Source organism: Dipodomys merriami, unplaced genomic scaffold, assembly GCF_024711535.1.
Source record: "Dipodomys merriami isolate MVZ:Mamm:240054 unplaced genomic scaffold, mDipMer1.0.p SCAF_60, whole genome shotgun sequence".
Taxonomy (NCBI): Eukaryota; Metazoa; Chordata; class Mammalia; order Rodentia; family Heteromyidae; genus Dipodomys; species Dipodomys merriami.
Genome location: NW_027206180.1, coordinates 3027453 through 3054254, shown reverse-complemented (window position 1 = coordinate 3054254; position 26802 = coordinate 3027453). Strand labels below are relative to the sequence as shown.

The 26802-nt window shown below is 58.6% G+C and overlaps 2 protein-coding genes and 2 long non-coding RNA genes across 5 annotated transcripts in view; 2 read left to right on the top strand and 2 right to left on the bottom strand.

Annotated features, from left to right (window-relative positions):
* LOC138814534 (uncharacterized) overlaps window positions 1-26802 on the top strand; it is a 54941-nt gene that overhangs the window by 13197 nt on the left and 14942 nt on the right. The window contains exon 1 of one of the 2 annotated variants that reach the window (XR_011368021.1): window positions 26097-26160. The exons of the other annotated variant lie outside the window; for it this stretch is intronic. This is a non-coding gene — a long non-coding RNA (uncharacterized lncRNA). Of the gene's footprint in view, window positions 1-26096; window positions 26161-26802 lie in introns of those variants that run through there. 2 annotated transcript variants of the gene reach the window in all.
* On the bottom strand, window positions 32-912 carry LOC138814466 (protamine-2-like). The gene is made up of 2 exons (XM_070003354.1): window positions 459-912; window positions 32-259 (listed from the first exon to the last, which is right to left on the bottom strand). The coding sequence occupies exons 1-2, from the start codon at window positions 802-804 to the stop codon at window positions 219-221; spliced, it is 387 nt and encodes a 128-aa protein (XP_069859455.1). The 5' UTR covers window positions 805-912; the 3' UTR covers window positions 32-218.
* On the bottom strand, window positions 3115-3615 carry LOC138814465 (uncharacterized). Its single transcript, XR_011368012.1, has 2 exons — window positions 3404-3615; window positions 3115-3324 (listed from the first exon to the last, which is right to left on the bottom strand). It is a non-coding gene; the product is annotated as an uncharacterized lncRNA (long non-coding RNA).
* Window positions 19450-23550, top strand: Rmi2 (RecQ mediated genome instability 2). The gene is made up of 2 exons (XM_070003336.1): window positions 19450-19747; window positions 22827-23550. The coding sequence occupies exons 1-2, from the start codon at window positions 19450-19452 to the stop codon at window positions 22973-22975; spliced, it is 447 nt and encodes a 148-aa protein (XP_069859437.1). The 3' UTR covers window positions 22976-23550.

The window sequence follows — 26802 nt, the reverse complement described above, 5'->3', positions numbered from 1 at the left end:
ACAGGCGCACAGAGCAGAGGCACGCAGCGCGTGGGTTCGTGTCAAGCTTTATTTGGCAGGTGGTGTTGCTCATGACTCAGGTCTTGTGGGTTTCTTGGCAACTTGGCATAGGCATCAAGGCTGAGGGTCAGCGTGGAGGGGTGTTACGGCCTCGCGAGATCTTCCTTGGACAGGTGGCTGCTCCTTGGCTTGGGCAGTAGGGAAGGGGCCGTGGGGGCTTACTGGCAGCGCCTCCTGCATCTCCTCCTCCTCCTACAGCCTTTGGGGAGAAAAGAGATGCGGTAGTAGGGCTGCCGGGGTCAGCCTGGGGTGGAGGGGGCCCAGGCCTGGCCTTTGGAAGCTGCTGGGGCTGGGGGTGATCCCAAGCCTCCCCCCTCCCCGCTGCGGCCTGAAGAGCCTGGGGTAGCGGGGTGAGGACCGGGCGGGCCTCAGCGGTGCCGCCCGCCGTCTTTGCCTACAGCAGCGTCTCCTGCGTCGGCAGGACCGGCGGCGGCAAGACCGGCGGCGGCGGCAGCATGGGCGGCGGCGGCGGCAGGACCGGCGGCAGGACCGGCGGCGGCAGGACCGGCGTTGCCCGTGGATCCCGTGCAGCCTTCTTCCAGAGCAGCGGCTGCGGTACCGGTCGCAGCCCCGGTGTGTTCCGTAGGCCTCGGCCTGGTCTGAGCCCTGGTCCTGGTCCCGGTCTCGGTCCCGGTCTCGGTCTCCATCTCGGTCTCGGTCCCGGTCTCGGTCCCGGTCCTGGTCCTGCCCCGGCCGCCCCTGGCGCCGGCGATCGCTGGGGCTTCTCACACGGTAGCGGACCATGGTGCTGGGCGAGGAGAAGCTGAGCTGCGGCTGGCCTGGTGGAGGAGGAGGTGAGGCCCGGCCACCTGCGCTTGGTGTTGATGTTGATCTGGTGCGCAAGGCTGCCTGGGGCCCCGAATATAAGGGGGTCCCCACTATGACATGGCAGCCCACCCGTGATTGTCCCCCCCTTGCGCAGCCCCTGTGAGGGCTGTGCCAGGCACTCAGCCTGGGGGTGAGGGCAGGCCGGCCCTGGCAGCACGGAGACCCGCTCGTCCCAAGAACAGTAGCCAGCTTCTTAGTGTCCAAATAAAAGCTAGGCGACCTGCAGTGCTCCCACACTCATTCATTCCAGATGCTTCCCCGCGTCCTTGGGGCTCTACCGCGACATGGGCCCACCACTGAGCATGACCACCCTCTCCAGTCCCCCCACTTCCCCCCATCTTCCCCGCGTTCACTTTTCTGTGGGGAAACCAAGGCGGCTCAAGGTCCCTGCTGGTGAGGGGTGGACAGGGCCAGAATTGAGCTGAAGGCCAGGTGGCCTCAGAGGCTCCTTCCCAGCCCAAGAGCAGCAGAGGGCTTCTCTACCTTAGCCGGGCGCCGGTGGCTCACCTAGCTCCTCTGGAGGCTGAGGCTGAGGTCTAAGGATCGTGGTTCGAAGCCAGCCTGGGCAGGAAAGTCAGTGAGACTCTTCATCTCCAGTTAACCTCGGAAAAAAAAAAACAGAAATGGAGCTGTGGCTCACTGTGGTAGAGCGCGAGCCTTCAGCAAAAGAAGTTCATGGATAGCGCCCAGACCCTGAGTTCAAGCCTCAGGACCAACACACACACACACGTTTAATTGTGACACAGAGAAACATAGAAATTGTACCTTTGGGGCTGGGGTGTTAGGGTGTTACCTAGCACGTGTGCGGCTCTGAATTCTATCTCCAGCACCCTCAAAAAAAAGTGTATACAGTACAACATGCAATGTGTGTTGTGTTGTGTGGTACTGGGGATGGACACACTAGGCAAGAGCCATGTGCCCAGCCTGGCCTGAAACTCAAGATCCTCCTGCGCTCCACTCTCTGAGCAGCTAAGACTATGATGTTAACTACCATGCCTGGTGTTATCAGACCCACAAGCGAGTGATGCTATGGTCCAGAACCAGATCCATAGCATCTGCAATCCATTTCCCAGTGTTGGAGCCTGGGGCGGATGTGGTGGACAGATTAATGCCTCCCGTCCCCCCAGAATACACAGAAAATGGGACTACAGCTGGGGGGTGGATGGATGCGAACCTGTGTGTGAAGCTGTGGATATGTCGTCTGGTGGCAGAAGGGACCTGTGTGGGGAGAGACCCTGGCGTCCTGGGTGGGCACGCCATCACAGAGGTCTTTATGAGATAGGAGACACAGGGGAGACTCAGGGAGAGAGACGTAGCTTCAAAGGTGAGGGAAAGCTGAGGCCCTGGGCCAAGGCGCACGGGGCCCTGTAGAAGCTGGGAAAGGCCAAAAACTGGATCTTCATCTGAGAGGCTTCTGGAGGGAGCCCGCCCTTGACTTGGAGCCTTTGGGCTCCAGCAGTGTAGGACAGCAAACAGTTCTGAGCCAACGTGGGGGGAGAGCCCGCGGCAGAGGAAGCAGGACTGACAGTGAAGCCTTTTCGGGGGTGGCAGGGGTTAACGTGCTGATCCAGGGGCTTGAACTCAGGGTCTGGGCACTGTCCCTGACCAACTTTTGACCAAGGATGGTGCTCTACCATTTGAGCCAGAATTTACACACACTTTCCTGCCTTCTGTATGATCCTCAGATCTCAGCCTCCTGAGAAACAGGGATTACAGGCATGAGCCACCGGTGCCTGGGGATGAACAACTCTACGCAAACCAAAAGCTGGCGCGCCAGCCAGGGCTGGGGCCTGTGGTGGCTGGGTGGTGCCCAGGGCACGTGACGGCCACCATGGCACAGCAAGGCTCTCCTAGCCTGCACAACCTGGAGCCCCAGGTGTGGCTCGGGTTTCTTTTACCAGTACAGGGGGGGCTTGAACTCCAGGCCCTCGTCCATGCCCACGTCCCCAACGTTCCCCAACCTGATACTGGCTCTGTGACCCCCCACAATGAACCCAAGGCAAGGTGCCACCACACTCATTCAGGCACCAGGCCTCAAACGCACACCGCCCCGCTTGGCGCTCCTCCACGGAGATGGGAAGGCAGGTTCAAGGCGCTCCTCTGGTGTGATATCTCCACTGTGCAAGGTTCTGAGCTTCTGAGTTCTCTGCCACCCCCTCCGACCCCCCTACTCCCACCATCAGCACCGACGCCCTCCCCTCCCCCACTAAGGACAGGAGGCGGGAGTGGGATGATTTTCAACATTTATTGACAGGCGGCATTGTTCCTCATCAGGCTCCTGTACGCGCACGGCATGGTGGTCTTCCTCTTCTCCAGATGTGACGGTGGGGTCTTGAAGTCTGGTAAAATTCTCAGGCAGGTGTTTGGATGGATTTGCTGTGCGCGTCTAGCATCTTCTGCACCTCAGGGTGCATCTGCGGCGCCGGCGGCAGCACCCTAGGGAAAAAAAAAAACGGAGAGGGGGGTTCAGGCCCTAGATCTCTAGGTCCTCCCTCCCAATTAGGCCTGTGCTCACTTCTCCTGCGTCTGCGGCAGCATCTCCTCCTGCGTCTGCGGCATCTCCGCCTCCGGCGGCATCTGCTCCGGCTCCGGCTGCGGCAGCAGTATCTGGCCATGGTGCTAGGTGGTAAGTTTGGCCTGTGTTCAGCTCAGAGCAGCGGCACCACGTTGGTCGAGCCAGCCAACCTGTGAGCAGGTGGAACTTTTGGGGCTGTGAGCCAGGGCCCCCGGGACTCATTCTCTTATAGATCCCCGGCCCCTCCCAGGCACTGTGAGGTCAAAGAGGGTCAAGGTGGCGCACATCATGCCCATATATGGGCATGTGTGGAGAGGGCAGGGACCCGAGCCCAAGGCTGCCGGTGTCACAATGAAGGGGTGGCAAGGCGGCATCTGTCCATCCGTTCATCTGCTCACCCACCTTGCTCGCTCGCTCGCTCAGTGAGACGTCATTACGAACGCGGTGATACGTAAGTGACGCAGTCCTGCGTGGCACGCTTCATGCCCCAGCCACGGGAAACACGGTGAACACAGCCACGTGACATCCTCGCCCAAGAAGGAGCCTGGCTTCCCCCGTGAGCTGAGGCAAGCGGCCCTCCTGCGTCAGCCTCGGGGAGGGGCCGGCGGCCATGAGGGACGTGGCACTCGCCACTGGGAGAAGCCTGAGGCCCCAGGGGGCAGGCCGGCGTGGGCACCGCGGCCAAGGATGGGAGCGGTGCCCAAGGATTGGGGCCATCCTGGCTGTGTATGATCTGCCCCATGGCCCCTGTGAATTTTAGGGTTACCCGAGGTAGCAGAGTTAAGTTTGGCAACATCACAGAACCCAGATCTGCGCTGATGTTTCTCTGAGGAAGCCAGAGGCTGTTGGCGTCCTGGCGCTGAAACACAGCCGGGGCAGAGGTGGCGGCTGTGCCGTGTGAAGGGAGAGGGAGTGTGTGTGTGCGCGCACGCGCGTACGCGTGCGCATGTGCCCGGAGTGCCTAGGATCTGAACTGGACATGGTCTTTTGAAACTTGTTCTCAAACTTGGAAGTTGTTACAAATAAATTATTTTTAAAAAACACAACTCCACCCCTTGGTCTGACTGCCCAGCTAGGCCCACCCCGGGGGGCTTCTGCCCACAGGACCTGGCTTTTTACTAATTCTCCCTCCCTCCCTTCTTCCTTCCTTCCTCTCTTTCTCCCTCTCTTTCCCTCTCTTTCCCTCTCTCCCTCTTTCTTTCTTTCTTTCTTTCTTTCTTTCTTTCTTTCTTTCTTTCTTTCTTTCTTTCTTTCTTCCTTTCTCTTTCTCTCAGTCTCTTCCTTTCTTCCTTTCTTGCTGCTATTGTGGTACTAGAGACTGAACTCAGAGTCTCACACTTGCTAGACAAGTCCTCTACACCTAGCGCCAGAGATCTTTCACAGACTTGAACAAAGGCCTCGCTGGAGGCTCAGCAGCTGTCCAAGCAGAAAGGAGGGGGGAGACAAGGCCATCCTCGGCTGGTGTGCTCAGCGCTCCGGCAGGCAGCAGGACCACTCCTGGGGTGGCCCTCTCCAGCTGCCATGGGGGTCTCAGGAAGTGCTGAGAACATTTGGAGACAGGCACTTTGAGGCCAACAACAACAACAACAACAACACACACACACACACACACACACACACACACACACACACACACACACACACACACACACACACACACACACACACACACACACACACACACACACCTAGCTGCCCTACAAGCTCAGCCCTGGGCACGGGGCTTGCTCCTGGTCCCAAGCAGCTGCCAGATGTGGGCAGATGTGCTCAAGAGCAACCAAACAAATGAGACGCTTTGAAAGTTGTCACATAATGGCAGAAGCAGCCGACCCTAGGCCTCTAAGCATGTGGCTCCTACGGTTCCCAACAGAGGGACCGAGGAGCTCCCCAGGCCGCCTGGGCTGGGAGTCCTGTGCCCCGACCTGTCCCTGTATCTGACTTTGTGTCGTTCCCCCCCCCCCCCCGCCAGCCAAGCCTCGGGCATGGCATGGCACCAGGATTGGGTCCTCACTGTGACCCCAGGGACACGAGATTTGGGGACGCGGGCACGGCTGCCACACAGCAAGGGTGACCAGAATTGGGCCAGCACAGAGAGCTCTGGGGACAGAAAAAGCCTGGGACTAAAAGAGGGTCACCACGTCTGCAGAGTAGGAAGGGCCACAGGCCCCTCTCAGGGCCCGAGCAAGTGGCCCATGGGGAACACGTGCACGCCGGGCCTCACTGGGGTGCCGAGTGTTCGGCCACCTCTGAGGTGTTGGGGTTTGTGGCAGCAGCTGGCCTGCGCCCTGCTTAATAACGCCCCCCCTCCCTCACCCACAAGCCTCGGTTCTCATCCCCACCCTAGTCAGAATGGGGGAGGGGGAGGGAACTCTCCGGGGCAGCCTCATGGTGGGGACAGCGTTTGCTGAATGGACCGTTAATGCCCCTCTCGTCTCACAGTCTTAAAATCACAGCATTGTGCTGGAGTTATTCTATTTGCTGGCTAGATGAGCAAAATTGTGTGTATGCGTGCATCCGTGTGTGTGTGTGTGTGTGTGTGTGTGTGTGTGTGTGTGTGTGTGTGTGTACACACATATGCGCACCTGCCTGTCTGCCAGGACTGGGGCTTGAACGCAGGGCCTGGGCGCTGTCCCTTTGCTTTTTTCTCAAGGCCAGCACTGTGCCACTTGAGCCACAGCTCCTAGTCCTGGATTTTTGGTGGTTAATCGGAGATAAAAAGTGTCTGAGGCTTTCCTGCTCCAGCTTCAAACCTTGATCCTCAGATCTCGGCCTCATGAATAGCTAGGATAACAGGCATGAGCCACCTGCACCCAGATGAGAATTTTAAACATAACATACAGCCTGTCCTGTTGGGCACCACCCTGCTAGGAAACCCGTGTCCATCACCACCCCACCCCACACTGAACCCCAAAGGACTCCAGCCCTGTCCCCCGGCGTCCCCTCCCCCGCCACCCTCCCTTCACCTTTGTGAGGTCACAGCCAGCACACGGGGCATTGGGGGCTGAAATGGGACACAAGGGCCTTCTGGGTTTGGGTACCCTGGCTCTTGAGTAGTGAATCCCCCCTTTTGTCTTTTTTTTCTTTCTTTCTTTCTTTCTTTTTTTCTTTCTTTTTTTTTGTTCAAGCCATGGGGCTTGAACTCTGGGCCTGGGCGCTGTCCCTCAGCTCTTCAGCTCAAGGCTAGCACTCTACCACTTGAGCCACAGTGCCACTTCTGGCTTTTTCTGCTTATGTGGTGCTGAGGAATCGAACCCAGGGCCCCATACATGCAAGGCAAGCACTCTACCACTGAGCCAACTTCCCAGCCCTGTGAATCCCCTTTTATCAAAAAAAAAAAAAGTATGCAGGCCCAGCTGGTAGAGGGGCCAGCAGGAGAAAGGGGGCCAACAAAAGGGGGTGAGTGGGTATGAATATGATCCAAGTTCTGTATGCGCATGCGTGAAAATAGAACAGTGTGACTCCTGCAGATGGTGGTTGAAGAAGGAATGAGATGGGGGATCGTGATGGAGGGGTGAGGCAGACAGAATCTGTGGAAGGGAGGGAATCAAACTGGCCACACACAGATTGTGCAGTACCAGCAGTGCGTGCGCGCGCGCGCGTGGCTCCAGGCCCCTGAGTGCACAGCCAGGGCCTGACAGGAAAGAGAAACTGAGCTTCCAGCTGCGCCTGTCCTCCTCGCCCTCCTCTCCAGTCACCCCTGCCCCTGTGGCTGGCAGCCTGTGCAGCTGGGGTTCCCAGGGACCCACAGCCCTCCCCAGCCAGGCAGTGGGGGCTGTGTGCCTCTGCAGCTGGGGGACCCCCACCTTGCCTGCACCGCCCTGATGGTGAACAGTCTCTTGCCTGATGGCGTGCCAAGCTCTCCTTCCCAGCAGCAGAGCTTGGTTCTGGGCGGGGCCCGGGCCTGGGATGCCTGGGAGCGGACAGGCTCGTCCCCAGAGCCCGTGCAAACCCATCTGACACGAGAACCCACTCATGTGATGGACCAACTTTGGGAGGGGGCACTCAGGCCCTTTGACTCTTCTGGGAAACTGGTACAAAGGAAGCCAATACACGTGCACACACACACATGCATGCATGATGCAGCATATGCACAGATACACTCGTGTGCAGACATACACTCATGTGACGCACACATGTGTGCGTGTGCACATGTGCACACACGTGCATGTGTTCATGCATGCATGTTTAAATGCATGCATGCATGCACACTCAGACACAGCCTTTCCTCCATCTGTGGAGGCCGGGCTGGGGCCTGGAGGAGGTCATGCTGGGGTCCCACCCCCACATCCCTGTGACTAACAGCAGCCCTGGTCCAGAGCAGCCCCGGGACGGAAAGCAGAGGGGGCCCGCAGGACAGGCCTGGCCCGCTAGGCCGGCCGTGCGAGGCGGGGACATGGAGGGGAGCCCCGGGCCTGGTGGAGTTGTGGCTTCTCACCTGCGCTGCCCTTCCTTTGCCATGCACTGTTGGGCCTGGGGCTGAGCCTGTCCTCCATTCATGAACCCAGCCAACACTGAGCTGGGGGGTCCCAGGCTCCATGCAGCCCTGGCAGCCTCAGTCTCATGGGAACAGGAGAGCCAGGGAGTCCTTAGTGGAACCTCCCCCCCCCCCGTCCCGCCCAGCAGTGTTTGAGGGCCTAGGTTTTAAACTCCCCCCCTACCCCCCAGCACTGAAGAAGAAAACGAACCAGAAACACAAGCCAGGCTTTGCCTGGCAAGGTTGCTGCAAGGGCCAGATAGCTCAGCAGTGACTCTCCACCGTCCCGTCCAGGCTGGCGCTGGCGCCAGGCCCGGGGTGGGGGTGGGGGGCATAGTGACACCATGGCAGGAGTGTGGGCATGGCCAGGACTGCCATCCAGCACAGCCCAGCCCCGCTGCTGCCGGCCGCACGTGTCAGGTGGGAGCACGGGACTGTGCGGTGAGCACACGCGCGTGGAGACGAGACTAACCGGGCTGGAGCCTTCTCCCCCGTGCACTCTGATCACACTTCCTCTGCCCACGCCCTCCTGGAGAGAACTGAACAACATCTGAGCCTGAGCACAGGAGCTCACACCTGTAATTCCAACGATGCTGCAGAGAGCCAAGAGGGCTGTGGCTCAGACAGTAAAGCTCCAGCTGAGGGATCATGAGGTCTTGGCTGCAAACCCTAGTTCACCAAAAATTAAAATAAAAGTGAGAAATCCTTCCTGTGGTCCTGTCACAGCCCCGGCACTGTGCCAGCCAGGGAGGGCGGTGTGGCTGGGGGTCTCTCCCGGGGGAGGGGGTACGGGGGACCTGGCTGCTGCAGTAGAAGCAGTGTTTTCTGGGGAGCAGGGCTCCTGTATGGGGTCTCCCAACACCTGGATCCAGCTGGACCCGAAGCAAGCCTGCTTGTCCCGCCCCAGGCCCCTTGCCTGCCTGTAAGACTGTAACCAGGACCGTGGAGGCTGGCATGCACATGTGGGTGCTGACACCTTGCATTCGGGAATTCCTTTAAACCGTCTGACTCCCCAATACGCAGAGACAGCAAAGAGCTTCTCCAAGGTCTCATACCAGGTAGTCCCTTCAAAATCGGGCAGGCTAAGCTAGGAGTTCCCGCCCACCCCGCGAGGTTTCTTGGAGGCCGGAGGGCCCAAGGTGGCAGGCAGGCTGGCTTACCCTTGCAAGCTGCAGGCCCCCCATCTGCCCAGCCAGCCCCCTTTACCCTCAGTTGGCTTGGCAAAGACCCCAGCAAACTCCTGTGGGCCAGTCGGCCTCAGGCCCAGCCTCCACCCTTTCTCCTGCCTCCCCTCTGCCTAGTGCCTTCACCTGTTGACCAGATACCTTGGCAAAAGGTGTAGGCCTCTGTCCGCCCCCAGTGTGGAGAGACAGCCCAGCGTCCCGGCCCATCTCTTCCTGGCTGCGTCGTCTGCCCGTGCACCCACCTCCACAGGTGGACCCCACAACTTACCCTCCCCACTCCATCTCCCGTCCTCCCCGCATCCTCAGGGTTCTGCCCCAGCCCCTTTTAGGTCTCTCAAGTAGGAAAGCGGTTGCTGCCCCAGGGCCTTTGCTCCATCTGTTTCTGTCGTTTCCCCGCCAGGGGATGGCCTGGCCCACCGATGCAATGTGGTCAGGATCAGAGAGCACTGGCCTTGCCCTCGCCTGTCCATCTGCCACCACCTCTGCCGGGCGCAGCCTCCAGACTGGATCAATCCGAGGTGCCCACGGCATGGCTTTGCACAGCATGCGCCTGGCGTCCTGGGGGTCGGCTCCGTGTGCAGCGTCATGATTGAAACGCATTCCCTCTTCCGTTCTCATCTGTGCACTTGTCAAACACCCACTGCCCCTAGTGGCCCAGGCCGCCACTAACCTTGGCCTCCTCGGTCCCCAAACCCGTGCTGTGTATAAGGTATCCAGCCTGCGGAGTTCTGTTATGGTATCGCAGCCTGAACCCCCCCCCCACACACACACACGTACCGTGGAATATAACTCAGCCTGAAAGAAAGAAAGCATTTTGTCCCATGCCACCACGGGGATGAGATGAGTCCTGAAGTCCCATGCTGAGAAACAGCCACCAGAGAGGCGTGGAATTATCACTATAGACGGTCACAACTACACAGCTCGGAGGAGAGGAAGCTTCTGGCTTGCCAGGTGGAGCGTCTGCAGCTGGGTCTGTGGGCAGTGCTGGGCCCAGGGGAGACGGTGAGCCTGCCCTGTGTTTCACGAGAGCGAGACGGCTCAGTGAGCACTGCAGGACACGGCCCGCCGCGGGCTGTGGTGTGCACACCCAGTGACCACCCAGATTGCGTTGGAGGCCTTGCCGGCCGGCCCTGCGCTGGAGCTCCTAGAAACAGCAGCACGTGGCACAGACTGCCTCCACACACGGCTTCCACACGCGTTGTGCACACTGACGTCCACAGTTGCATTCCCGCCTTCTCCACACTCGGCACTATCCCCCAGTGTGAAGGCCACACCTGGCTCACCTGCTCACCTGCTCTGGTCTGCTGTGACAGCACGTGGTGCATGCACGTGTGCACATGTGTGTGTGTGTGTGTGTGTGTGTGTGTGTGACTGGGGACTGAAGTCAGGGTCTCACGTTTGCTAGGCAGGTGCACCACCGCTTGAGCCGTGCCCAGCCCCTTTGCTCTCATTGTTTCTATACTAGGGTCTCACGCGTTTGCCCAGGCTGGCCTGGACCTCGATCCTCCTCTTTAAGCCTCCCTCGTAGCTGGGATGACACGCATCAGCCACTGTGCCCAGCCTTGTATGTGTCTTTGGATGAACACGTGGCCACATTTCTCCTTGGCATTGTTCAGGCGCAAGGTGATTGTCCAGCCCAGGAGATGCTGCCAGACACATCCTAAAATGTGTTCAATGCCACACTTGAGCAGACCTGCCTGCCTCCCCCCCTCCCCCTTCACTACCCTCCCCCCTTTTCTTTTGTTGGTCGTGGGGCTTGAACTCTGGGCCTGGGCGCTTACCCTCAGCTCTTCAGCTCAAGGCGAGCACTCTACCACTTGAGCCACAGCACCACTTCCAGTTTTCTGGTGGTTCATTGGAGATAAGAGTCTCACAACTTTCCTGCTCGGGCTGGCTTTGAACCAAGATCCTCAGATCTCAGCCTCCCGAGTAGGGTAACAGGCGTGAAACACCTGGGCCTGGCTTTCTCTCCCTCCTTTCTTAGTCCATTTCTCTTGTTGCTGTTTCAGTATCCCATATGGAGACATCTCTTTTCTATTTCTTCCCCTCCTGATGGATATACATGTTCTGACTTTAAAGTAGAATTACACACAGTGCCAGGCGAAGGACACTTCGTAACTGTGTCCTTGAGCAACTCTATAGAATTTGCAGGTGTTCTTGGTGAAGTATACAAGAATGACTTACAGTGAAGAGTTGCTTCAGTCCATCCATTTGGTGTTACTGTAACGGAGTACAGACTGGTCCATTTATATTGAACTGATATTTAGCGCTAGCAGCTGGGAAGTCCAAGATCAAGGGCTGCCTCTGGCGAGGGTCTTTTTGTGGTGGCATCTTGGTAGAAGGCATCACATAATTGAGAGAAAGGACGCAAGCGACTCCAGCAACAATGGAGTTCATTCGTTCACCCTCACGTCCAGATCACCGCCCAATACCGCTGCGTTACCTCCCTTCCCTTCATCGTTTTAAGATGGGGCTTGCTGTGTAGCACAGGCTGGTCTCGAACTTGCTGGGCCCAAGCAGCACTCTTGCCTCACCCTCCTGAGTAGCTGGGATGATAGGCAAGCACCATGGCTTGCAGCCCCACACTTGATTTGAGACCTCCATGTTCACCTTGTAGTGTCCACAGCAGAGATGATCGGGGAGGTTGGGGGGCGGGTCACAGGCCATGGGCTGGGGGTGGGCAGCCTGCTGGGGCCTTGCCCCGCTTCTCCTGAAGGACCAGGGGTGTCTGGTGAACCCAGGAGAGAGGATCCTCTAGAATGCAGACATGTGTGATGGGCTTATTCAGGAATGTTCCGCAGCTGTGTAAGCAGCGGTTCTCAAATGGTGGCCCTTGGGGCAACCCAGCGCGGGCTGGAAGAGGTGAGGAATGCAGAGGCTGGGGGCCCCCCTCACCCCACCCTGGAGTCCCAGGCCCCCTGCAGTGGGGTGAGGGAGGACAGGGGCTGGGGTCCTCGCACCTCACCTGCCTGCCGCCTGCCAGCGCTCAGGTGTGGGAGGCGCCCAGGGGAAAGGAGGCACCGCCCCCCTGCACCCCTACACCTCCCACAGCCCTGCACCCTGCGCCCCTACACCCCTGCACCCCCGGGCCCTGCACTCCTACACCCCTGCGCCCCGCGCCTGCACCCTGCACCCCCACAGCCCTGGGTCCCACGCCCCTGCACCCCTGCGCCCTGTGCCCCTGCACTCCCACAGCCCCGCGCCCCTACACCCCCGTGCCCCCGCAGCTCTGCGCCCTGCGCCCCTACACCCCCGCAGCCCTGGGCCCTGCGCCCCTACACCCCCACAGCCCTGGGCCCTGCGCCCCTACACCCCTGCGCCCCCGCAGCCCTGGGCCCTGCGCCCCTACACCCCTGCGCCCCTGCATGCCCGCTGCCCTGCACCCTGCGCCCCTACACCCCTGTGCCCCTGCATGCCCGCTGCCCTGCACCCTGCGCCTCGCTGCACGCCTGCACCTTTCGTTTTGTGTTTCCCGGAAAGCCCCTGCCTTCCCCGCTCCCGGTCCCTCCCTCGGCCTGCGGCGCCAGGCGCCAGACTAGTCTGGGCCCGGGCTGGGGCCGCAGGGCGGACCGAAGGCCACCTGTCCCCCAGTGCAGGTGAGCAGCTGGAGACCCCTGTGCCCCGAGGTCAGGCGGCGCCCGTGAGACCCGCAGTCCACCTGCGGGGGCCAGGCTGCTGCAGGTGCCAGAGGTGACGCGGGGAGGGTCCCAGGCCCCCCGCGGGGTACACGGCGCATGCCCGGCAGGGAGTCCCTTCCCAAAGCCGCCCTGCCCCTTTCCGGGAGGGGCGTGGCCTAGGGGCGTGGCCTCGTGGGGCGCGGTCTCGGTGGGCGTGGTCTCGTGGGGGCGTGGCCGGGGACGGGCTGTGCAGTCCGCCTGCTGGGGTCTCACGCACGCCCGTGCGGGGAGGGGGGGGGGGAGACGGGGGCTGGGGGCGGCTGGGTGCTCATTTTCCCAGACCGCATTCTAGTTTTTGTCTGTCAGGTCGATGACCCGTGTGAGTGAGCGGACCTGGCCTCAGGGCACGCAGCGCTGCTTTTCCGCAGCCTCCCAGGAGCCCGGTTTTGTGAATGGGGAGAATGAGGTGGGGGGGGGGAGGCTGGCGCCCGGCCCGCGCCTTTGTCTGGAGCCTGGCTGGGGATGGGGTAGAGCAAGGGGCAGGAGACCCGCCGCCATCACCATCACCATCACCACCACCACCACCAACACTATCATCACCACCACCACCACCACCATCACCATCACCCACCACCACCATCACCACCATCACCATCACCACCATCACCATCACCACCACCACCACCATCACATTCATCACCACCATCACCACCACCACCACCATCACCATCACCACCGCCACCATCACCACCACCATCACCACCACCACCATCACATTCATCACCACCATCACCACCACCACCACCAACACTATCATCACCACCACCACCACCACCATCACCATCACCCACCACCACCATCACCATCACCACCATCACCATCACCACCATCACCATCACCACCACCACCACCATCACATTCATCACCACCATCACCACCATCATCACCGCCACCATCACCACCATCATCACCATCATCACCACCACCACCATCACCACCCACCATCACCACCACCACCACCACCACCACCATCATCACCGCCACCATCACCACCACCACCATCACCACCGCCACCCTGCTGCGCCTTGGTGCGTGGCAGGCCTCACCAGCGCCCTGCCACAGGGTTTCACCCTGTATTTTACCCCCAGCAGACATGCTACCACTAAGGCCACTTGACAAAGCCATCAGGGCCAGTATAGACCAGGAAGCTTCAGCCTGGGACCAGAGCTCACACTGGAGAGGGGCCAGAGGGGCCCAGAGCACTTGCTCTGCAGGACCTGCGAGGCTGGCATGGAGTTACCACGTTACCACTGGGTGTGGGGCACTGGGCTCTCAGGGAAGCCATTTTTGAACTAAAATGTCTGACAGTCTGAGGGAAGAATGTCCCTGGAGTAGTAACAGTATACGCAAAGGCCCTGAGGTGGCCTCTGGCATCCTGAGGGAAAAGAAAGGCCTGCGTGGCTGGAGTTCCAGGAATAATGGAACAGAGGATGGGGCTGGGGAACCAGACGGGGCAGCAAGCATCCATCATTCCTGTGTGTGTGTGTGTGTGTGTGTGTGCGTGTGCGCACATGCAGGTGCGTGTGTCATATACATGGCTTGGGACTGAAGGGATGTGCCCAAGCCACACAGCTCTTCGGTGGTGCAGCCCGTGGGCTGGTGAGCCTGCGGTCCTCAAGTCTGCAACCTCTGGAGTGAGTGCCTGGGCTCCAGGAATACCGGAGGGCTGGAACATGCAATCTAGCAGGTCTCAGAGCCTCTCCACACGCAGCCCTGACGTCCTCTGAGCTCCCCGCGCCCACCCTCAGCGCAGCCCTGGGAAACCTACTCAAAGATGTGCCCAGAGGTCAGAGCGGGCCAGGAGTGGAGCTCCCTCCACCCTGGGGCTGGTGCTCCTGGCCTCCCCTGCCTCTGGGGGCCAGAAAAGGAGAGTCGGGAAAGGCCATCACAAAGGGGCTCTGGGGGAGTCCAAGCCCCAGTCAAGCCCCCTCAGATTCAAGGTGGATCAGCTATGTATTAATTGGGCAACCGTTTATGTCTTGGAGCGTAAGATAGATTTTCTCTGGGAGTCGGGGGGCCCTGGCCCTGGGTGTGCTTTGACTTCCCCCAACTGAGCTCCAGTATGAGGATTCACTTCCTGTCTCGAGTCCTTACAAGGCTCCCGAAACTGATGCGCTGGCCACCCAGGGCAGGTCCCTTGCGGTCTCTGGGCCGCTGTGTCCTCCCATCTGTCCCTACCCACGCTCACTAGTCCCTATCAGCCGCAGCGCTGTGAGGATGCAGCAGGACGTGCACTTGGGCTGGAGCACATGTGGACCCACGTGTAGGTGCATCTGTAGGTAAACCATCCTTATGGGTGTTGTGTACACGTCCACACACGCGCTTCAGTTTTACATCTGCTGCCCCGCAGAAGCCCTGATTCCTTTTTTTTTTTTAGGGGGGCGGCCCGGTCGTGGGGCCTGAACTATGGGCCTGTCCCTCAGCTCTTCAGCTCAAGGCTAGTGCTCTACCACTTGAGCCACAGCGCCACTTCCGGCTTTTTTCTTTTTGCTTATGTGGTGCTGAGGAATCGAACCCAGGGCCTCAGGCATGCAAGGCAAGCGCTCTACCACTGAGCCACCTTCCCAGCCCCAGAAGCCCTGATTCCTGTAAGCTGCCTGTGGCTTCCTTCTCCTGCCCCAGCCGCAGCTATGGAGAGCCAGGCATGGACACAGGCATCTGCCCCAGCACAAACCCACAGTCGCCCCAGGGAGCTCGCCACACCTTCCCTCTGCCCAGATGAAACCGCTTCCTCCCAGAGCCCCAGCCCCTGCCCGGCCCCTGGGGGACCGCAGTGGGCGGCTGGCCAGGCCTCGGGAAGGAGCCAACCCCAAGCACCCAGCTAGGTAGCCAGAAACCAGAGGCTGTCGACCCCCAGGCCCAAACTCCTGGTGTTCCACACATCAGGTTTGGCCGTTCACCCCTATCCATGAGATCTAGAGATAGGGTGAAGGGCAGAGAAAGCAAGTTTATTATGTGGTCGCCACAGGAAAATAGCGCTGCAGCCCTCTTTCAGGGCACAGACAGACGTGAGAGATTTTGCAGACCACGAACTGGAGGGGCGGGGCCACGGAGAGGTGAGCACAGGTAATGAGCAGCCTCAGTCACTCAGGAGAGCGCCAGAGAGGCTGTGGGCATGCTGGTCCTGAGGTTTTTGGCTGTCGTCTTCCTTTAGGGCAGTGTCACCTTTTGCTGTCCAATGACCAGAAGAAGACGCTGTCCAGCTGAGGGACAGCCTGAGCACATGCTCAGCCTGTGCAGGACTGGCCTCCCCTCCCCCCTCCAGCTGCAGGGGCCCCGGAACTTCCCTGCTGCAGCTGTGCTAGGGAAGGCTGAGTCTCAAGTCCTTCCAAAGCCAGCCTCCTTTGGACACAGTGCTGCCCGCTGGCCTGACCCCAGGAGGGTTACATGTCCCCTAAGCCTCTGTCCTGGACATTGGGCTGGTCAGCTTTGGAGAAACTGCCCCTGTCTTCTGGCTGAACCCCCATCCAAGAGCCATCTGTACAATGCCAGTCATCATGCCCTGGCTGCATTTTGAAGTCTCCAGTACCTCCTTCCTCATTACGTTACCAATCACAGGCAGAGCCAGTAAAGCGCTAAGGGAGCGATGCAAACAGGCAGAGGGATGCTAGGCTGCACTTTCTGGAAGTTTCACTTTCCCAGAACTAGGCTCATTATGAGAAAGAGGGTCTATTGCTTTAGCTCTGGTTTCTTGTTTATGCCCCAGGAGAATTTTCACGTAAACAAGCTCACCTGACTGGGGTTGTCACCTGACACCCTCTGTGTGACACAGATGTACCCAGGTACACACAGCAGAGGTTCCGGATGGCAGCTCCCTTGGGGATATTATGATGTCTGTTTTCTCACCGGTGCTAATGGGAGGACTCCAGCTTGGGAGGGCCGCGCGGGCTCTGCCTCTACCTCATTCTGGCTGTGTGGCCTTGGGCAGACACCCCCTGGGTACCTGTTGTTGTTGTTGTTTGTTTGTTGTTGTTCTAGTTGAAAACCTCCCTGAAGTGTTAGTCAGCTTCCCATCATTGTAACAAAAACACAAGACACCCAACTTACAAAGAGGAAAGGTGGGTTTCGGTCCGCGGCCTTGGAGGTCTCAGTGCATGGACAGTCAGCAAATGCTGTTGCTGGCTTGTATTTGGAGGAAGACAGGGGACACGTTCAGCGTCATCCAGTGCACCTGGGACAGCCGCCTTCGGCAGGATTACCTGGGCTAAAACGCCGTCAGGCCTGAGGCACCCTGCCTGGCTTCTGTCATTCCAGCGTGCAGGGAGGGAAGGGATGGCTTCCCTGCAGGTCATGGTGGCAGGTAGTTACGCCACGATGGAGCAAGGAGTCCATCAAAGGCTAAGACACATCAGGCCGGCAGCAGCACACTGGCAGGCCAGAGGTGTCTCTGGTCAGCATGGAGACGAGGCCACTGGCGCCAGAGGCTCACACTGGAGTCCTAGTTACCCAGGTGGCTGAGATCTGGAAGATCAGAGTTCCAGGCCAGCCCAGGTAGAAAAAGTGGGCTAGGCTCCATCTGAAAAATAACCTGCAAAGACTCGGACTGGAGGCATGGCTTAAGTGGTAGAACGCCAGTCTAGCAAGTATAAGGCCCTGCGTTCAAACTCCAGTACTGAAAAACAACCAAACCCACCCTCTTGCTGATGGTTTGGAGCTGTGGGGAGCTGTGAGTACAAAGTCTGCCATGGAGTGGGGCTGTGGGCATGGCTCAGACTGGTTGTGACCTAAAGGAGTCCCTGGTGTAGGGTTTGTAGATTTTGTTGATTAGGGACATCCAATTTGGGAGAGGAGGAGGTTGGTTGTGGGTGTTGAACTCAGGGCCTGGGAACGAACCCTTGAGCTTCTCTGCTCAAGGCTAGCACTCTACCTCTTTGAACCACAGTACCACTTCTGGTTTCCTGGTGGTTCATTGGAGATAAGAGTCTCACAGACTTTCCTGCCTGGGCTGGCTTTGAATCACAATCCTCAAATCCCAGCCTCCTGAGTAGCTAGGATTGCAGGAGAGAGCCACAAGCACCCAGCTGGACAGCCAGTTTTTAAGGAGAAATTTCCTGGGATTTCATCTGAAAAATTTAGTTCTGCATATTTTTTTTTCTTTTTTCCAGGCTTGGGGCTTCAACTCAGGGCCTGAGTACAGTCCTTGAGCCTCTTTGTACACAAAGCTAGTACTCTACCACTTGAGCCACAGTGCCACTTCTGTCTTCTTCTATGTAGTTTATTGGAGATAAGAGAGAATCTCATGGACTTTCTTGCCCGGGCTGGCTTTGAACCATGATCCTTAGATTTCAGCCTCCTGAGTAGCTAGGATTATTGGTGTGAGCCACTGGCACCCAGGTTGTTGTTTTTTTTTTTTTTGTTGTTGTTGTTGTTTTTCCCCTGTTGTGGGGCTTGAACTCTGGACCTGCGCGCTGTCCCTCAGCTCTTCAGCTCAAGGCTAGTGCTGTACCAATTGAACCACAGTGCCACTTCTGGTTTTCAGGTGGTTAACTGGAGATAAGAGTCTCAGGACTTTCCTGCCTGGGCTGGCATTGAATTGTGATCCTCAGATCTCCTGAGTAGCTAGGATTACAGGTGTGAGCCACTGGCGCTCAGCACACCAAGCTTTTCAAATAGTCAATATTTGTAAACAACAATTGGCAATAACTTTAACTGCCCCCTATAGGATATTGGCTAGATATGGACAGAGACTACTGGAGTGTTAGACTATCATTCAAGACCATGCAGAAGGGTATTTATTGGTGTGGAAGATGTTACTCAGTGAAAACAATGTGCAAATCCTGGATAGTTTAAAACCTGTAATTTAACATACTCAAAAGTTAACACTGGTGACTTTTGATTTATTTTACATTTTTTTGTTCTCAAGTTCCTGTTTTCAATCATCTACAACTAGCGTGCATTTCTTTCATGAAAAGTATGGTAATTTATTAACTTTAAAACTATTTGATAGCTGGTCACAGGTGGCTCACACCTGTAACCCTAACTACTCAGGAGGATGAGATCCCAGGGTTACGCTTGGAAGCCAGCCCGGGCAGGAAATACTTGATAGTAAAATACAAAAAGCAAAATCTATGAGCGCAGTCCCATCCCCTTTCCCTTCTAACTTCGTCGTCCTTACATTACTTTGTAAATTGACACGTGATTGTGTACATTTATGCGAAACAGTGGGGTGCATTGTGCCTGCGCGCACCAGTACTGGGGTTTGAACTCAGAGCCGGGGTGCCGTTCCTTAGCTTTTTCGCGTCAGGCTGGTGCTCTGCCGCTGGAAGCCACAGCTCCACCTCCTAGTGTGACACTGACACAGGTATACTTTAGGTAATCAAGAGACTAATTAGCATAGCCGTGGCTTACATAGATCATTTCCTGACTGGGTTCATAACTTATTGTACCAATTGAGTATTACATGACGAGTTGACATTAGCCTCTCCAGGCTGGGGGATTTAACAGATGAGCTCGGGAAATTTAGAACCCATTTACGTTGCTCTACCTCCCCTGGCCCTCGCAGAATTTCACTCATTCATTACTACTTCGGGGGCGTTTATTTACTTGACGTACGCATGCGCACTCCCGGGGGCTAGAGAGGGCCGCCTGGCCCGTTGGTCCCGCCTCCCGTCGCGGGTTATTGGCCAGCCCTTCCAGCGCGCTCCTGATTGGTGGCTGCGGACTAGGCCTCGCTGCCTATCAAAGTTGGCGGGAAGGCGGCTGCGACGCAGGATGGCGGCGACCGAGGGTGCGCCGGGCGCGGGCGGCCCCGCGGCCGTGCGGTTGCCGCGGTCGCCGCCGCTCAAGGTGCTGGCGGAGCAGCTGCGGCGCGACGCGGAGGGCGGCCCGGGCGCGTGGCGGCTGTCGCGGGCGGCCGCGGGCCGCGGGCCGCTGGAGCTGGAGGCCGTGTGGATGCAGGGCACCGTGCTGGCGGCGGCCGGCGGCCAGGCGCGGCTGCGGGACCCGAGCGGGGCCTTCTCGGTGCGCGGCCTGGAGCGGGTGCCGCGCGGGCGGCCCTGCCTCGTCCCAGGTAACCGGGCCTCCCCGGCCGCCGGGCTTCCGCGGGAGGCGCGCGGGGACCCCGCACCCCCCCCCTCCGTCCGTCCGTCTGTCCGACCGTCTGTCCCTCCCGCCGCGCAGTGGAGTTTGCCTCTCCCCGGAACCGCCCGTGCTCGGGCTGGACCTGCGCCCCACAGTCCTCTGGGGTGGGGCTCGCGGGGGCCAGGGAGGCCGAGAATGTATGCCCCTAGGGGCGGGGAGTCCCGGGGGGGCCTGGAGCTCCCTTTGAGCTTTGGGGCGGCCTGGGCTGTGGCCCTGGCAGCTTAGCTTCAGAGCCTGTTTTCCATAGGTGCCCTGAGAACCGGTTTATTCCACGTGCCAGGCGTTGGACACCCACTAATGCCCGGGGTGTCCACTGATCCTGTGCAGGCCCGGGGTGTCATGCTGGCCGCCTGGGCTGCAGAGACCCAGGGGCAGCCTGGGAACCGGCTCCCCTGGGGACCCTTGGTCCCTACAGAACTTGTGTGGGGTGGCAGGAGGCCGCTACCTCCAGACCTAACCTGTGGGGTCGTCGTCTCCCCCACACCTCCTCCCCATCCCAGGGCCCTTCCTGTTTTGAGAGTCTGGATTCTAACTGGAGGCGGGGCCCTTGGTCTTGGTCTAGCCTGCACCGCTTGGGACTCAAAGGCAGGTTGAATTCCTGGCCCACATCTTTCCCATTACACTGTCAGAACTTTTAAACTTTCTGGATTTATTCTCTGAGCAAAAAGACCCAAAGCCTGCTGTGTGCATGTCAAGGAGACCATGACCCGAAGGTGGCTGCCCTGTCCTGGGTGAGGCCTCAGCCTATTGTGACTCTTGCTGTCTATGACATGTTCAGGGTCCCCCCCCCCACGCCCCACTCCTCAGCCTTAGCTCCAGCCCAGAACTGACGAACCTCAGGTCCATACTACTTGTCACTTAGCCTGCCAGCTAGAAATGGGTGTGATGTTTTTAAGTGGCTAAAAGAAATCACCATGACATGAAAAAAAGTGTATGTAATTCACAAGTCAGTAATTCACAGGCAGGGGCTACTGGCTCACATCTGTAATACTACTCAGGAGCCTGAGATCGCAAGAGCTCAGAAGCCAGCCTGGATAGAAAAGTCTTCAAGGTTCCATCTCGAATTAACCAACAAAAAGCCGGGATGGAGGAGTGGCTTATGTGGTAGAGTGCCAAGTAAGAGAGCGCGAGGCCTGGAGTTCAAACTCAGGTACCAAAATAAAAAAAGGAAAAGGAAAAGTGAAGGTTTTTTTGTTTTGTTTTGTTTTGTTTTTGGTGTCCGGTTGTGGGGCCTGAACTCTGGGCCTGGACGCTGTCCCTCAGCTCTTCAGCTCAAGGCGAGCGCTCTACCACTTGAGTGAAAGTGCCACTTCTGGCTTTTTTCTTTTTGTTTATGTGGTGCTGAGGAATCGAACTCATGGCCTCAGGCATGCAAGGCAAGCGCCCTACCACTGAGCCACCTTCCCAGCCCCAAAAAGTGAAGCTTTATTGAAACACACTGGTAGTTTCCATAAGGTGTAAGGTCAGTGTCCCACTCTACCAATAGAGGTGCCCTGTGACATAGCCTACAGTCCACAAAGACTTAAAATATTAACTATCTGACCCTTTGCAAAAAGTCTCTGCCATCCCTGCCGATAAGCAATGAAGCTTGGGGTCTCAGCAAAGCCCCCTCTCCCGTCTCCCCGATCCTGGGGCTTGAATTCAAAGCGTGGGCACTGTCCTTGAGCCTTTTGTGCTCACGGCTAGCACTCTGCTACTTGAGCCACAGCGCCACTTCCAGCTTTTTCTGAGTAGTGTATTGAAGATAAGAATCTCACTGTCCTGCCGGGGCTGGCCTCAAACCATGGTCCTCAGATCGCAGCCTCCTGAGTAGCGAGGATTGCAGGCGTGAGCCACCGGTGCCCGGCCAGGCCAAGCCTCTTGAAGGCAGTTGGGCAGTCCCCCAAGTCTAGTGAGGGTCGTGTGGGAAAAGAGAAGGGCAGACACTGGAGAGGGCATGGGGCGCGACCCCCGCGGTCACCAGGGTGTCATGTGTCTTGCTGCCTTGCTCTGCAAGCCAGCCTGGCTGGCCCGACAGCCTGGCCTGGCCTTCAGCCCTTCCATGTGTGGGCTTTCATCTCCACTGACTGAGGAGTGTACAGCTGGTACCTTTGTAGAACTTTACAGCTCAGGGACCCGAGTTGAGTGTGGACATGGATGCTGAGAGCTGGCAGCGTCTTGCCAGGGCAAACTCAGCGCTGGGCGGCCAAACCCTGGGCTTGCGCTCAGACTCAGCCCTGACCAGGAAACGGGGCGTGCTGTGGGGCTGGCCGCCTGCCTGCCCTTCCTGCAGTTTGGAGAATTCTTTTTTTTTTTAAACACAATTGCATTTTGTGTGGTTTGTGACTAGCCAAGCTGTGCTTTCAAGGAGAGTCATTTCCCCCAGGGACTGGAAGAGAGTCGTGGTTAGTACCGTGGCATTAGATCATCCTCGTAGCAGCCTGCCCTTGCCTTGACGACTCGTGTGTGCCCAGCGCTGGCCGGGCGGGACAGAGCCGGAGGTGGCAGGAATTCGCGCTGCACACTGCACAGTGGGCCAGTGTGTGTGTGGAGAGGGCCAGGGGGAGGGGCTGTGTCTGCCCAGCTTTTTGGCAACCTGGGGAAGGGAAGATTGGATTTGCTTTTCGGCTGTCAGGAAGTGGCTTTGCAGACAGCGGACCGGTCTGCACAGAAAGCCGGCACAGCCTGGCAGGGAGCACGGAGAAAGAATTAGAGGAGAGCTTGGCTTTTCTGCCCCTGCCCTGGGAGTGTGATTAGAACTCGTCGCCCCTGGAGGCTTGGTGCATGAAGACACAGGTGGGTGAAGATTTGAACACAGAATGTCCTCCGGTTGAACATTTATGTCACCAGGAATAGAGGCATCATTTCAGGCTGCTAGGCGTACGCTCTGTGCCCAGCCTCCTAGCTGCCCGAGGGCCCCGATGGTTTTCTGTGTCCTTTCCCCGTCCGTGAGGCTTTGCCGCCCACAGCCAGGGCGCCGAGGGGCTCAGGCAGGAGCCTCACCCCGGTCCTCTTTGCTGTCTTCCTAGGAAAGTACGTAATGGTGATGGGAGTGGTCCAGGCCTGCAGCCCCGAGCCCAGCCTCCAGGCCGTGAAGATGACGGACCTGTCCGAAAACCCCGTGCACCGGAGCATGTGGGAGCTGGAGGTGGAGGACTTCCACCGCAGCCTGCCTTAGTTCCCACCGTGCTGGCCCCAGCCGGCAATGTTAGTGCCCTGAGCACCTCCCGGCCAGCACTTGGGGTCCAGTTCTCAAAGGGTTCTGGGAGAGGGGTTGCTGCTAGGGTGGGTGTCCGCCCAGCCATGGTGGCCCGCCATAGTTCATCATACTGGAAGACTCCAGCTCCTGCCTCCACCGTCCCCTGATGAAAAGTGATGGCTCTTTCTCCACGACCACCCTGCCATCGCTGCTGGAGTTTCAGACGCTGCCCGCGGTGACTGGACACAGACAGGGAGAGAAACGAGGACACTGGCATTGACTCGGTTTTCTCACCTCCCCAAGATGGGGCACAGGTTCAGATCTCCTCTGCTTGGATTCCACCAAGATTCCAGCCACTTCCTTCCTGCACTCCAGAAAGCACTGATGGTGACAGCGGATTCCTGCTGGGAACAAAGCGGCTGCTCAGCGCAGCCCAGCCCAGCCCAGCCCAGCCTGCCCTCTGGGAGCCGCTCTGCCTCACCATTGGGGGGGCCATGTGTATCCCCTATGCCAGCAGAGTTTTACCTGATTGTCAATATTCTACCACCGACAAATTTGTATCCAGTGTCTGCTTTTGAAAACAGTTTTGCTTTTTTTTTCCCCCCAAGCAGGTTTTGGTTGGCAGGAAGTAGAGATCCCACACTGTGCGTGGTCCTGTTGCTAAAGTCTCCCTGGGGAGCCTCGGCTGGCCTCACACTCCTCCTCCTCCACCTGCGTGCTGTGATGTGGTGTGTTGTTTCAGTTGGGCAGCAGTGTCTTACAGTGAATTGTTACATGGATGCCCTCCGTGCTGAGCCTTTCTCCTGCCAAGGGCCATTTGTTAGTACAGGCAGCCAGGAACAGCCACCACGAACATGTCCATCTGACATTTACTGAATGATCTTCTGGGCCTTTACCCTGCGCCACCTGCAGTCAGTAGTTGGACATTAGGGTGCACTGTGCAGTATGCATTCTGGGGGCTTTGCCAAACGTATGATGGGAGAGTGCCCACCCGTACAGCGCCACGCAGGACTTGCTCCGCCTAGGAACCCTCCCGGCCCTCCCCGGGCCCCATCCCATGATGGTCATTTGGCGGGGCTGTGGCCTGGCACTGCCGCACCCCAGCAGCAAGAGACACTAGTTCTCAAACCACGACAGCTAGAACATATGGGAAGCAGTTGTGTTCATTTGTGGACCTGGGTTTAGCTGCATGAAGTTTGTTGTGAGCTAGTTTGGGTTTGTTGTTGTTGTTCTGTTTTTTGTGTGTGTCCGGGGGCTTGAACCCAGGGCCTGGCTGCTATTGTCCCTGAGTGTCAAGGCTAGCGCTCTACCACTTGAGCCACAGCTCTACTTCTGGCTTTTTTTTTTTTTTTTGGTGATTACTTAGAGATAAGAGTATGTTTCTGCCTGGGCTGACTTCACAATCCTCAGACAGCCTTCTGAGTAGCTAGGATTGCAGGCCTGAGCCACCAGCGCCCGGCGTGAGTTGGTTGTGTGTCTGCTGTGTGGAGGTTTTCAGGATAACTGGCTTCAGTAAGAGCTTTGCAGTCCTGTAGATGTACATTTGAGTCTCATCCATTGCTAACCTAGTGCTAGGTGGCTTTGAGCTGGTCGTCTAACCTCTCTGTTCTTATCAATAAAACGCAAATTGTACCCAGATGATAGCAACTGGTATGAGGAGTAAAGATGGCACACACCACTTTTACACAGTGCCTAGTCTATGGTAGGCATCAAATTATGGCTGCTGGGAGAACTGGAAAGTTCTTGCTTACTTTGTATATGTATGTGCGCATGCATTTATTTAGAAGGTTTTAGATCTACAGATTTACAAAGGTAGCATGGGGTTCCTATAAGCTTGCATTCAGCTTTTCCTCTATCACTAATACAGTGTATTAGAACAGCAACTACTGCAGGAATAGTGAGATGTTACAAAGCCAAGTCTGGTTTATAGGGCTTCACAGTCCTCACCTGACCCCATGGAGTCACTGTGGCCCCTCAGGCTCTCTTTGATTGTGTTATGTTTTGGAGACAGAGTCCTGGACGGCCTCCTGCCCTGCCTCCCCTGTGGCTTACACCAGCTGGCTGCTCAGGAGGCTGAGATCTGAGGATCATGGTTTGAAGCCAGCCCCGGCAGGAAAGTAAGTCCATAAGACTTGTCTCTATTTAACCACCAGAAAAACAGAAGTGGCGCTGTGGCTCAAAGTGGCACAGCACTAACCTGGAGTATAAAAGACTTAGAGAGCTGGGTACCGGTGGCTCACACCTGTGATCCTAGCTACTCGGGGCTGAGATCTGAGGATTGCTGTTCAAAGCCAGACCAGGCAGGAAAGTCAGTGAGACTCTTATCTCCAATAAACCACTCAGAAAACCAGAAGTGGGGCCATGACTCAAGTGGTAGAGTGCTTCCCTTGAGCTGAAGAGCTGAGGGACAGCATCCAGGCCCAGAGTGCAGGCCCCACGACTGACAAAAGGCTGAGGGGCAGCGCCCAGGCCCGGACTTCAAGCCCCACAACCAACAAAAAAAGTTAAAATTGTGCACCACCATGCCCAGCCCCTCCCAGCCTCATCTCATTCAATTTTTGTTCTCCAGCACTAGGGCTGGAGCTTGGGGTGAGCCGCGCCCCCAGCTTGATGGTGAATTTTGCCCCGTCTCACCCTGGGGGGGGGCATCTTGATGGTGAATTTTGACCCATCTCACCCTGGGGGGGGTGCATCTTGATGGTCAGTTTTGCCCCCGGGCTTGCTATCCCTGTTCCAGAATTCTGAGGTGAAAACTCAAAGCTACTTTCGTTGCGGGTGCTGGGGGGGGGTGGGGGGGGGAGCTGGTGTGAGGCGCCTGCCTGTGGGTAGACTTGCCCTGAGGGCTTCCCTGCTGTGCCCCGTCCTGAAACCCGATTTTCTAAAGGAACCGGGACTGAGCAGCACCCCCCCCCCCCCCCCCCCCGCAGCGGCGGAGTCCTCTCCCAACCTCAGCTGCCCACCGCGGGCGGCCGGCTGGGCGGGGCCGGGCCGGGGTGGGCGGGGTCCCGGGGTGGGCGGGGCCGGGCCGGGTGGGCGGGGCCGGAGACGCACTCCAGCCGGGCCGCGGTCTGTGTGAACACAGAGCTCTCTCCGTGGGGCGGGCGGGTGTTCGGTCCCGGATGAGATCGCATCCGGAGGTGGCTTCAGTTCTTTACCAAATCAAAGTGAGGTTTTCGAGGCCGGACGGGCGGGAGGGGGGGGGGTCGGCGGGGTGAGGGGAGGAGGGGGCGGGGGGGGGGTCGGCGGGCCCGCGCGCTCCCGGCGCTGCGCTGCATTATTGGGAACCGCCCCCCCTCCCCCTCACCCCCCCCCCGCTCCCTCTCACCCCCCCCCCCGCTCCCCCTCACCCCCCCGCTCCCCCTCACCCCCCCGCTCCCCCTCACACCCCCGCTCCCCCAACCCCCCGCCCCCCCCACCCCCCCGCTCCCCCTCACCCCCCCCCGCTCCCCCTCACCCCCCCCGCTCCCCCTCACCCCCCCCCGCTCCCCCTCACCCCCCCCCGCTCCCCCTCACCCCCCGCTCCCCCTCACCCCCCCTCACCCTCACCCCCCCTCACCCTCACCCCCCCGCTCCCCCTCACCCCCCCCCGCTCCCCCTCACTCCCCCGCTCCCCCTCACCCCCCCCCGCTCCCCCTCACCCCCCCCCCCCTCCCCCTCAACCCCCCCCTCCCCCTCAACCCCCCCGCTCCCCCTCAACCCCCCCGCCCCCCCTCACCCCCCCCGCCCCCCTCACCCCCCCCGCCCCCCTCACCCCCTCCCCCCCGCTGCGCGCCGGGCGCCTAACGCCTGTGGCTCCTTCAGCTCTT

Bases quoted from the DNA above. Each gene is read 5' to 3' on its own strand.
- Rmi2 (XM_070003336.1), top strand. From the start codon at position 19,450: ATGGCGGCGACCGAGGGTGCGCCGGGCGCGGGCGGCCCCGCGGCCGTG. The intron at 19,748-22,826 runs GTAACCGGGCCT...CTGTCTTCCTAG, and splicing joins GCGGCCCTGCCTCGTCCCAG to GAAAGTACGTAATGGTGATG.
- LOC138814466 (XM_070003354.1), bottom strand. From the start codon at position 804: ATGGTCCGCTACCGTGTGAGAAGCCCCAGCGATCGCCGGCGCCAGGGG. The intron at 260-458 runs GTAGGCAAAGAC...TTCTCCCCAAAG, and splicing joins CCGACGCAGGAGACGCTGCT to GCTGTAGGAGGAGGAGGAGA.